This window comes from Bufo bufo, chromosome 3, assembly GCF_905171765.1.
Source record: "Bufo bufo chromosome 3, aBufBuf1.1, whole genome shotgun sequence".
NCBI classification, from domain to species: Eukaryota; Metazoa; Chordata; class Amphibia; order Anura; family Bufonidae; genus Bufo; species Bufo bufo.
In genome coordinates this window covers 615168455-615181070 of record NC_053391.1, presented here as the reverse complement: position 1 = coordinate 615181070, position 12616 = coordinate 615168455, and the positions used below count along the sequence as shown (strand labels likewise).

Sequence of the window (12616 nt, the reverse complement as noted above, 5' to 3'; positions counted from 1 at the left end):
TTGAGATGTGTTGGAGCAGACGATTCACCAAACTACCAGAGCTCACACAAGCTCATCTCCTACTGCCCGCCGCTAACACCTGAAGCTGGTGGTTCTACTGCAACAAAAAAAAGGGGGCACAAAAATGGCGCTAAAGACAATAGTGCAGAAAAATGGCAGCAAAAACCTACATGTAAACCCACTCTTAGGGTCCAATCACCGATCCGCAAAACACAGACACCGGCAATGTGAGTTCCGCATGCCTTTTCTTGTCTGCAATTGCGGAACGGAAGTGCGGATCCGGAAGTACGGATACGCAAATGCGGATAGCACATTCCGGCCCCATTAAAAATTAATGGGTCCGCACCTGTTCAGCAAAATTGCGGAACGATGCGGACCCATTTTGTGGACATGTGAATGGACCCTTAAAGGGGTTCTACAAGAGTTTTTTACTGATGACCTATCTTCTGGTTAGGTCATGAGTATCTGATTAGTGTGGGTCTGACACCTGGGACCCCTGCCGTTCAGATGTTTGTGAAGGCATGGTGCTCACAGTAGCCTTGCAGCTTTCTCCGTGCTCACCAAGCACAGTGCCGCACATTGTATAGCGGCTGTGCTTAGTATCACAGCTCAGCCCCATTCACTTCAATGCGGCCAGGGGCGGACTGGCCATAGACCCAGGCCGAAAATGGGTGGGAGCTAACTACAATCCTGTCCATAAGTTGAGTGTTTTGGGTGGAGTCTGGGCGTTCCCGGGGGCAGGGTTTGGGATGGCCCAATTTTACCAACCTAAATGTGGTATGTGAATACTGCAGCGGGGCTCCATACCTTAATTAGGGACATTTGGAGGATGACAGAACATGCAGCTGTTGATGGCCACCACAAAGGGACAACTTCTAGGGTGGTATCTAGGACAGCACTGTGGTACTTGGTTCTGCTAGGGCGGTATTTTGTGCTGCACTATGGTACTGCTGATCTTGCCTACTTGTCCCTGCCTGCTATCAATTTGGACCCGTCTACAACACGCGGGCCACATTGAGTTTTTTTTTTTCCAGGGCCACTTTAATTTCCCAGTCCACCTCCAAGAAGCTGATTGCATGCCACCACACAAAAAAAATATATGTTTGGACCACCCTGGTATACACTCAGGGGCGGGCTGGGACGGGGGGCAGGGAGGCAATTGCCCCCCAGGCTGCCCTAAAAAAAAACAGGCGCTGGGCTGTCTTTAACAAATAATTTTTTATTTATTTTTTATTCCTGGATGTAATTGCGGTTGCGGTGGCGGGCAGTAGGAGATGAGCGTGTGTGAGCTCTGGTAGTTTGGTGAATCGTCTGCTCCAACACATCTCAAGATAAGTCCTTTTCCCTTTTTCCTTCTGTGTCTGTTTTGACTAGGCCTCTAGGGTGACGCTAGCTTCTTTGGTTGTAGAAGGAGCTGGGTGTCTATTTCTCTCTTCCCTACAGCTGAGGGTTTGGTTCAGTGTGTTATAGTCCTAGGTACGTGGGCATGTGCATATCTACCATCCAGATATGCACATGGGCATAGCAGCTTAGGGAAAGTGTTTTAGGGATTGCTAGAAGGTGACCCCTTTGTTCCCTAGCATTTGGGGCCTAGTCATAGTCAGTTGTTTTTGTTTGCTTTGCCTTGTTCTGTTTCCTTCCCTTATCTTACCTACTGTGACAGCTGCACTATCGGGCATCTGTTGGCACTATAGGGGCATTATTTGGGGGCACTATGGGGAAGTGGGGGCTCTAAAGGGCACATCATGGGGGGCACTATGGCATCTGGTGGCACTAAGGGGGCATTTTTTACTGGCACATTATGGGAGGCATTATAGGGGAGAGTGGCACTATGGGGCATTATTTGGGGGCACTATGGGGGAGTGGAGCATTATTGGGGCATCTGGTGGCACTAACAAGGTGCATTTTTTACTGGCACATTATGGGGGAGAGGAGCACTATAGGGACATCTACTTGGGGCACTAAGAAAGGACTTTTTTTACTGGCATATTATGGGGGACACTATGGGGAAGGGGGAGAAGAGCACTATGAGGGCATTTACTGGGGCACTATATAGGGGTATTTGAAACTGGCATACATTATGGGGACATTAGATCAACCGCGGGCACTAAGCGGGGGTATTTCATGTACTGTCATGTTATAGGAAAAATTATTACTACTAGGAGGTATTATGGGGAGATTTACTACTACTGGGGGGCTATGAGGAACATGATTACTAGTATGGGCACTATAGGGGCATTATTACTACTAAGTGTGCTCTGGCAGAGAATTATTTCTATTGGTGGCATTTTGGGGAGCATTGTTACTTTGGGGGGCACCCTGGCACAGTATCAGCTTAGCACAATTATTTTTGGGGGACATTATCTTTATACTATTAGTGTCTGGGCGCAGTTATTCTTTAGAGCACTGTGTGCCAATAATTGTTGAAGGGGGCACTATCTGTGTGGTAGTAGTAGTATTTCAGGGGGACTGTTTCTGCGGTATAGTATTGGGGGTGGCAGGAAAGGGTGTTCAGAAGATGTGAAGATGATGGAAATGTGGGAAACTAATGTCTGTTTGTTAATCTCTGCAGAGACGGGAGATGGCTGAAAAATCATCATGGCGGTCTGGTCTGAATGGAGAAGATGAGGAAAGAGAACGTCTACAACAAAGGTGACATCACTGGATGTAAGAGGTATGAGGTGCTATGTAGGAGAGGAGATGCTCCAGCTCCTCCCCCTGCCATTTGCAGAAGGAAGATTCAGAGCTGGGTGAGGACGGCCAAAGGGGGCAGCAGGCCACGGGCGGGTGACAGATGGTTGGGGGGAGCCACAAGCCCTGAGCAGGATCTGGAGAGGGAGGAGAGCGGAGGAGCTTCCTGGCTGTAGCTTGTTGTATAAGCAGGCAGTGCAGCCAGGACAGGTCCCCCCTCTCCGTATGATGTGTAGAGACAGGCCTCAACAATAGAATGTCAGCTGTACAGTGTTTGTTGGGAGTGGCCTATTATATGTAGGAGGGGCTTTTAATAATGGGTGGGGCTAAAAATGGGCCACTTGATTGGATTTGCCCCCCAGGACTAAGGCTGCCGGCCCCCCCCCTGTATACACTGTATCTCAACACATGGCACAACTTACCCCAGCCCCAGAGAACAAGCAGAGATAGACAAGAGAAGCTGCTCAGTCTCATTCTGCTACCAGCTGTGTATCTCACTCCATGACCAGATACCTGCAAAAGACAAATGTGAATCATACACCTAACATTCACTTCAGACCGAGGCCATGGGGTATATGGTGACCACACAGTTCCAGCGTAAATCAATATAAGCTTCCTTTACGTGACTTTATGGGTCACATACCATATTTCAGGAGTAGCCACTAGAATGCAAATTGTGAATTAAACATGACACCCTTCCAGACATATCACATTTTGCAGAAACTGGATTGAGTTTTATGATTGTGTCTGGAATTCTGTGTACTGGATACCTGAAATACTCTAAGAATATCATTACTCGCCGTAGGGTACTTGTGCGTAGATGGCACTTAATACCTGGAGGTGTTCTGACCTAGAGGAGCAGTAGCCAAAGTACATAACCTCTTCTGTCCTGGATATGTTCTGCTCTGGTTTGTCCACCCCAAATACAAAGAAAGCGGAGGTGTTGCCTATAGCAGTCTTTTTGCGCCACAGATTAGTAAATAAGTAATCTTATGGGTTGGTATGACTGCCCGACTTTTTAATACAAAAAGAAGACTCCCGAATCCGAATACCTCTCAGTGTTGCATGTATTCATGTGAGCACTTCATTCCATACTCAAGGACACAGGGTGCATCACCTTTAGATTTCTTTATCTATTTGATATGTGGATTCAGGAGTCTGCTTTTTGTATTAGGGCTCATGAACATGAACACATTTTTTGAGGCTCGGCTGCGGACCCATTCATCAGTTGCTCCGTTCTGTGGCCCCGCAAAAAAAATAGAACATGTCCTTTTCTTGTCCATTTGGGTTGGCTCGTTCCGTTTTGCAAAATGCGGAACACGCACAGGCAATTTGCAGACCGCAAAACACAGCGTAACCTCCGGCACTCCAGCTGTGGTAAAACTACGACTCCCAGCATGCACTCTCGCTTGGCTGTTTTTGGAACTCCATAGAAATGAATGAAGCATGCTGGGAGTCGTAGTTTCACCACAGTTTGAATGCTGGAGGTTAGCCATCACTGCCTTAGACTGTGATTTTTGGAAACTGCCCCACTAGTTTCTCTAAAGGTGGTCTCCTCAATAAAATCTGGGTTTCAGTGAGTTTATTAATTTTAATGGAAATTATAGACTTAAAATGATCCTCCTGTTCAAGAAAAAAATAAAAATAAATCACGTTAACTGGAGAACAGACAGAACACTTACCTGGTGCCCAGCTTTTCACCGTTTCAGCTGCAGATCCGCCAGTTCTCTGGCTCCTCTTCTGCCATCAAAGATGACCACACCACCTCTCAGACTACCTGATATATACCATGAATTTAGAAGCACAATACACTCCCTGCTGCCTTTGGATTGGACAAAACTGCTCACATGACCAGTGCTGGCCAATCCAAGGGCAGAGCTGTGTCCTGCTCTAGTGTGGGAGGGAACATAGGAGGGAAAGGAAGGATGAATGGGAGTCTCCCTAAGGCCTAATACAAAACAGCAAAGAAATGCAGACAGACAGAAAACCAAAATACAAAGGGAAAGGTAACACTTCACTTCCAAGAAGCTATGGCAGCACCAGGAACTCAGCCGAGATCCAAACACCAGCTATCCACAGGTCCAACTGAAGCTATAAACCGCACAGCATTGTGGGAGAGACAACTATATAATGAACACAATAGCAACACCTTGAGGTTAAGGCTGTGGCCGGCACCAGAAACAACCCAGACGCCTATTGATCCACAAGGTAAACCTGTCAAACCAAACCAAGTGTTGCCAGTCTCAAAGATCTCCTGCCACTCAGTCGCGGGGACGTCCGTATGTCTCGGTACATCCGTGACAGGCAGGACAAGTAGGAAGTGTCTTGGTCTACCAATGGACAGTGTGCATCGGATAGCCTGAGAAGCGGTGCAGCCATCTTGCATGGCAGTAGAGGAGCCTGGAAATTGTAGGATCTGCAACTGAAAAGATGAAAAGAACAGATGTTCTGTTTGTTTCCCAGTTAACGTGAATTATTTTTCTTGATCATCGCTTTAAATGGAGAGATTTATCATCAAGGGGATTTCTTAAATCTGCTTTGCCCGAGTCTGAGTTGCCTTCATTTATCAAACATGGCATGTCTCTGGATACATTTGGAGCATCTTTAAATACGTCTAGAGATGTTACTCCAGTTTTTGCGACAACCCCCTAATAGAGTGAAACTGCTTGCGATTTTTTTTAAACAGGTTGCATTTCTTAAATCTGCCATAAACCTACTCACCACAAATGAAAGCACAACACTTTCACATACCCAAAAGTGGCTTAAAATCACCAGTCACCTATTTTCGAGTAAAAATAGAATGCGCCAGAAGTGGAAGCTTTTTACGCCAGAAAACTGTTTTTATCCACTTAACACAAGAAACAAAGATCCTGTCGCTCAATATATTATTACAGAATATGGTACATCACCCCCATCCTCTGCTCTGTAGGAATATAAACCGTAAATACTGAATTACAAATATTCTAATTATATAGTAACCTACCTGCACATGTTGTCACGCGCCTCAATGTCACGTATATGCCCAGTAACTACGCTGCTGAAATCATACGACATGTACGAAAGGAAGCAATATCGCAATACACAGATACCTTAGATTGTGAGCCCCATTGGGGACAGTTTGATGCTAATGTCTGTAAAGCGCAGCGGAATATAGTAGCACTATATAAATGCGTAAAATAAATAAATACTGTATGATACTGTAAACATTGTATTTATTTATTGTACTCACCTATATAGCGCTACTATATTCCACAGCACTTTACAGACATTAGCATCCAACTGTCCCCAATGGGGCTCACAATCTAAGGTCCCTATCAGTATGACTTTGGAGAGTGGGAGGAAACCGGAGAACCTGGAGGAAACCCACACAGACACGGGGAGAACATACAAACTCCATGTAGATGTGGTCCCAGGACCCCAGCGCTGCAAGGCACCAGTGCTAATCACATCTACTTGTGCATTTAATTCTCATGGATTGTTAGCTCTATGGGCAGGGATTTAACTTACTAAAGATTGTAAGGTCCTACACAGAAGGCTGTGACGCATCCCTTCACGTTTATTATTAACCCTTATATTTCTATATTCACCCATTGACACATCCCGGATTTCATTGCAGATTCTGCAACCATCCACGTCCTGTGCATCTGAATGGGGTTTCTGCTATGGAATATCCCCGCTGTATAAAGTAATAAGTAACCTGCTACTTACTTCTGTGCATTCGCCACAGATAAGCCAAGAATCAGCCCCGCCGAATGGCAATGGGGCTAATCTAATGGGCAGTTCTCCGGACTAACATTTCTGCTGTAGGATCCAATAGAAAATATCGAACTCAATCCGCATGTGTGAACATCCCCTTACATATATGTACAGTATAGGGAGGACTATTACTCATTTCCTTATCCCATGTATCTGCTCCTTATTCCTTATGGAGTGCAAGCTCCTATGTCAGAGTTCTTGATTGTTTTATCACCTTAAGGTATTGTCAGCTCCTATACAGCAAACTCATTCCCTCAGCTTTTGTATCTTTCCATTGTGCCTTATCGATTATAAGTTCCTATGCGGAGGGCTCTTACTCTCCCCCCCCCAACGTTTACATCTCCCTCTTTATCCTTTTAGATTGTAAGCTCCTATGGGCAGCGTTCACTTTTCTCCAGAATCTAGGTGACTGTGATTGCTATTAAACCACTAGCAAAAGGATTCCTTTTGTAATCATTTTATATTCTCCATATTCTTGAACCCACCTTCTGAGGAATACGATGCACGGACCAATGGGAGTTGGCGCAGTTTTAAAACATCCTGTAAGTCCAATGCATACAAGTGACATTATTACTACATTAATGATATTTTTCATTAAAGCATTTATATGGTCGTTTTGAAGCTGGATCTCCTTTTTTACTTATATTAATGATAGGTTCAAAGATGAAAAAAGTAACAAAAAACACCCAACACCACCTAAAATAAATGAGTAAAAAGCAAATAAAGTATTGTATTACAGCGTATTTCCATGGTCAAGAAACCATCCAGTACACAGGAAAATGGGGAGAAATCTCCGTCGCTGGCTCCGACATGCCAGCAAGCCTTTGCTTGTTCACATGTACTAAATAAAAAGTGAGTCTTACCTCCAATGTGCGGACGGTCAGCCAATGAGGAAGGCTTGCTGCATCCCACTGCGGTCACATCTAACCGGGAGCTGGAACCACTATGCCTCTCCAGCCATGCTACTGCACTATGCCAGGGGCACCCCTCAGCTACAGGCATCTCCCTGGCACCGACTGAGCTGCAGCTTTGCTCCAGTTGATAGATTTTGTTCGTTAGTTTCCCCAGACAAGTCGCAGCTAATACAATCTCCTCCCTGAAGGAAGGGTGGAGAGGGAAAAGGATGGACTACTCCCCTCGCTGCCTCGATCATAAACTAAGTCAAAGGGGAAGCCAAAAAAGAGAGAGATTTCAGTCTAGGGACGTTCTCCTGGGAGAAGGTCTTATCTGAGCAGTGCAATCCCACCAGGAAGGGTAGGAAGCAAACTAATGGGCATAGCAAACAGTCCTGCAGCATAGGCATGTTAGTAAATGAAAGCTAACTAGGGCTGTGAACATGCATCCATAGAATGGGGACACATAGGGCAATAAGAGGCGCAGAGGCAGCAGACGTACTACCCGCCCTGGCGTCACATAAGAGGACTGCAGTATTATATATAGAACGTGGTAGTGTGAGGTCCTGTTAGATCATCTTCAATCTATGCATAAGGTTTAAGGGGTATTTCGGATTTCTATAGAAATGAATAGAGTGACTGCATGCAGGCCTGACCGGCCGCTCCATTCACTTTGGGATGCTTCAGGCGTTCTGGGGTTTCCCTTCTCGTCATGAGTAGGGGTCCCAGCTGTAGAATCTAATAGTTCTCTTAGGCCTCTTTCACACGACCCTTTTTTTTTTTTTTTTTTTTCATTCCGTATACGATCCTTATATGGAACTATTCATTTTAATGGTTCCGCAAAAAAACAAAACGGTATGTACTCCGTATGCATTCCGTTTCCGCATTTCCGTTCCGTTGAAAGATAGAACATGTTCTATTATTGCCTGCAAATCACGTTCCGTGGCTCCATTCAAGTCAATAGGTCCGCAAAAAAAAAACGGAACACATACAGAAATGCATCCATATGTCTTCCGTATCCGTTCCGTTTTTGCGGAACCATCTATTGAAAATGTTATGCCCAGTCCAATTTTTTCTATGTAATTACTGTATATGCCATACGGCAAAACAGAACAGAAACGGAAACAAAAAACGTCACAACGGGTCCGTGAAAAACGGACCGCAAAACACTGAAAAAGCCATACGGTCGTGTGAAAGAGGCCTTATCCTGTGGAATACCCTTTAAGGCCAAAAGTGAGCGGATGTAAATGTTTCAAATATAAAGCAGCCCAAATTTAGTGTCAGCACTGCCATCACTTCATGATGACCGGTAACTGCAGTGCCTGAAACGCAGACAATTTTGAACGCGGACGTCTGAATCACGGCAATCACTGAGCAAAACATGGGAATGACGGACGACAAGTGAACTTCAGGCTGGGTTCACGTTGCAGTAGCGTGTCGTGCGGTCAGTTATAGCATGGAAAACCAACATGCCTTTGCTGCGATTTTGCAATTGTGGTTTTTACAGGTGATTTTTTTTTATTTATTTTTTATGTTTTATCTACGAACACGCAGCTAAAACCTGCATCGCAAAACTACTGCAAACGCATGCGGTTTTTCCAGCAAGCACACTACTGCCACATGTAAGTTCTTTCATCGGCTGCATCACCTTTCACTACTTTCTCAATAAGGACAGATTTGCTCGTGTCAGATTACGTTCAGAACTGCTCCATGTAAATGAGGTTGCAGCATGTGCGTAGGTTGTGTGTGAACCTATCCCAACCGGCTGAGCAGTCATTTCCTGCGTGTCAAGAGGTACCAGGAAGTAGAGACCAGCCGGGACTGGCTGGGGATTGGTGAGGTCAGCATCATTAGATCTGCTTTTTATGCAGTTGACCCCTAAAAAATAATAAGTATATAAGCAATATAAGGCTACTTTCACACTTGCGGCAGAAGAATCCGGCAGGCAGTTTCGTCGCCGGAACTGCCTGCCGGATCCAGCAAAACGTATGCCAACTGATGGCATTTTAAGACTGGTCAGGATCCGGAAAAATCGGATCCGACATTTTTTTTTTTCACTTTTTTTTTTGGTCTGCGCAGGAAGGACGGATCCGGCATTCCGGTATTTTGAATGCCGGATCCGGCACTAATACATTCCTATAGAAAAATGCTAATGCCACAGCTCGTCTCCACAGTCATTGTTTAGACACCACGATCTGCTGGCAAATGATGATTTAGGTGACCGCACCAATGATCCTATTACCCGATAAACAAACGTTTTGCTCGTTCACTGGGTAATCAGTGGAACGTTTACACCGGCAGATCATCGGGCAATGTAAAGGAGCCTTTACTAATGAGCCATGAAATCTGCCTCTTTCACAAGTCAGTGAATCGTTGTCCACAAACCGCTCACGTAGCCTTTGACTTTAATGTCTGTATTCACACGTGCCCTATTTTTGTCCACGATTACGGGTCCGTCACACATATTATAGTCTATGGGCCTGTAAAAACCACAGCCATAACACAGAGGACATCACTTTAGTCTGTGGTTTTTACAAACCATTGGTTGGAGATATTCCTAGAAATTCATTTTTTAGCCCAGCAGTGCCAATTGAATACGGGGAAAAAAGAGGGGATCCTTCATGGACAACTTGTCACAGATGTCATCATAGGCATGGATGTGTGAGTCTTCAAGGTAAAAAAAAAAAAAAAAAAAAAAAAAAAGAATTATGCACATGTGAACCATGTCCACCAATTATCTTGAAAATCAAGTTCTCCCACCTGGGGAATGGTCCTCCAGGCTTGAACTGGTTCTCCCTGTGGTACCACATGATTTGAACATTTTTGGACGGTTGTGCAAATTCTTGTTGAAGCTTTTCCTATCTAGAATGCGGCCACCAACCTCCCTCGCCGTGAATACCGCATCCTGCTCACTACGTACAGCACCAAACAGAAAAAAGACCAATATAGATTTCTTAAATATTGCTTTATTACACAGCATTAAGAAAATATGTTTTACAGACATAGATAGCAAGAGATCGTAAAGCAACCAAGATAAAACAGATAAACGCTCTCAGACATGGATGTAACGGACTGAGCCATGACGGCTGTGATAAAATGTACAATATACAAAATGTGGAAAATACAAATCATCATCCTATGCTTCCCTTCCCATATAGATCTATTGCTCATCATCTTCTTCACCCGGGTAAGAAACAGCTTAAATACAGATTACATGTAGATTCCTCCCCAGCTTTATATTCTAAATGTCTGCTGTTGCAATACCAGACACAACCCATGGACAAAGGAGGCGCTGTTTGTATGGATAAAAAAACGAAACGCTTTACAAAGTCTGGACAACTCCTTTAAATTACACAGCGGGTACAGACTGCTGCAGTGATTTAAGGGGAAAAGGGAATTGTCTAAGCTTTGGATAGCACCTGCTCCATTGATAATACATCAGGAAATTACTGTTCATGGTGCAGTTGCCTGATATTTTATAAAAAGTGCCTCCAAAAAAATATAGAGTGCACAATGTTCAGAGGAAAAGCACTGAAAAAGACCGGATGTTTTGGAGAGACACCTGTTCTGCCCGTCTGTCGAGTCCTCTCAACAATGTGAATGAAAGAGAGCGCCAGTCAATAAATGAGTAACTACCCGAGCCTAAGGCTTGTTAGCAACACAGGGGCCGAGAAGAGAAACTGTCAAATATGTCTTTCATGGTCTCAAGATGAGTGGGAGTACTGGCTCTCATTGAAGAGTGCCGTCCGGTGTATGGAGAATAATTTTCTGAATATGTCCCATGTAGAGAAAGTATGCAAATTAGCTCATGTCAACCAAACCAGAGACTCCTCCAAAAGGAAGAGAAACCCATTTGTTGACAACCGTTTTGGGGTTATTGCCCCACTTAAGTACAAAGCAGGGAACTGGATGGTTGGTTGAGATGCCCAAGAAGAAATGCAAAAGCGTTCCACTGCTGATATTCAGGGAATAGAGAGTACAAAAGTGTACATTAAACCAGGTGCTTACACCATGGGTTAACCAAACTTGCCCTATAAAAGCTGCAACTAATTTTATTTACTCCCCATTCAGGTCTAAAGTTACTGACTAAATTCTATTAGTGCATTGTGGGAGTTCTACTGCATATTGTTTATACATTGAATACAATAATAAAACAGTAAGCAGTGAGCTCCCTCTAGTGGTGGCTGCAAGCAAACGGAATTTTATCATTTAAGAGAAACATGTCAGCATGATATCGGCCTCCAAACCACCCAGAGAACCTTTCCAGTTGGCTCACAATGTTTTTACATGTTTTTTTTCCTCTCTTCTTAATGCAATGAAAATCCCCTTTATTCACTGCTCCACTGTAGCTAATGAGCGGTTTGAAGTCAAGGTTGCTGCACCCCAATACTGCCCCTTCTCGCTTGATTGACATTCCATAGCATAGGCAAGGAGAGGCCAGAGGATGACACTGCCTGTGCTAAGAAACATCATTAAAAGGGGAAAGGGCAGTATTTGCGGGGGCAACCTCGATTTCAGACAAGGTGCCAGCCTCCTTGACTTTAAAGGGCTTCTGTCACCCCCAAAACACATTTTTTTGGGCTTGTTAAAATCCTTATTTAACTACTATTCCCTATATAGGGCTCTTACCTTTGTCTGTGACTTCTTTTCCTTAAAAAACGATCTTTTAAAATATGCAAATCACTTCACTACCAGCAAGTAGGGAGTCTACTTGCTGGTAGCCGCCGAAAAAAACCGCCCCTACTCCTGTTGATTGACAGGGCCAGCGAGCGCTCTCCTCCTCCGGCTGGCCCTGTCAGCATTTCAAATCCCGCGCCTGTCTCCATTCGGCGCAGGCGCTCTGAGAGAAGGAGGCTTGCCTGCTCAGCACTCCCTCAGTGCGCCTGCGCCGATGACGTCTTCTCTTTCGGTGACGTCGTCGGCGCAGGTGCACTGAGGGAGTGCTGAGGAGGCGAGCCTCCTTCTCTCAGAGCGCCTGCGCCGAATGAAGACAGGCGTGGGATTTGAAATGATGACAGGGCCAGCCGGAGGAGGAGAGCGCTCGCTGGCCCTGTCAATCAACAGGAGGAGGGGGCGGTTTTTTGCGGCGGCTAGCAGCAAGTAGACGCCCTACTTGCTGGTAGTCAAGTGATTTGCATATTTTAAAAGATCGTTTTTTAAGGAAAAGAAGCCACAGACAAAAGGTAAGATCCCTATATAGGGAATAGTAGTTAAATAAGGATTTTAACAAGCCCAAAAAAAAAAAATGTGTTTTGGGGGTGACAGAAGCCCTTTAA

At 44.9% G+C, this 12616-nt stretch overlaps 1 protein-coding gene across 1 annotated transcript in view; it reads right to left on the bottom strand.

Annotated features, from left to right (window-relative positions):
- The window catches only part of THSD1 (thrombospondin type 1 domain containing 1), a 35571-nt gene extending 27995 nt beyond the window's left edge, over positions 1-7576 (bottom strand). Inside the window, exons 1-2 of the mRNA XM_040426070.1 lie at positions 7311-7576; positions 3114-3204 (exon numbers count right to left, since the gene is read on the bottom strand). Coding sequence (XP_040282004.1) covers positions 3114-3165 — 52 coding nt within the window. The 5' untranslated portion in view covers positions 3166-3204; positions 7311-7576. The remainder of the gene's footprint in view (positions 1-3113; positions 3205-7310) is intronic.
- Between the last annotated feature and the right edge of the window lie 5040 nt (positions 7577-12616).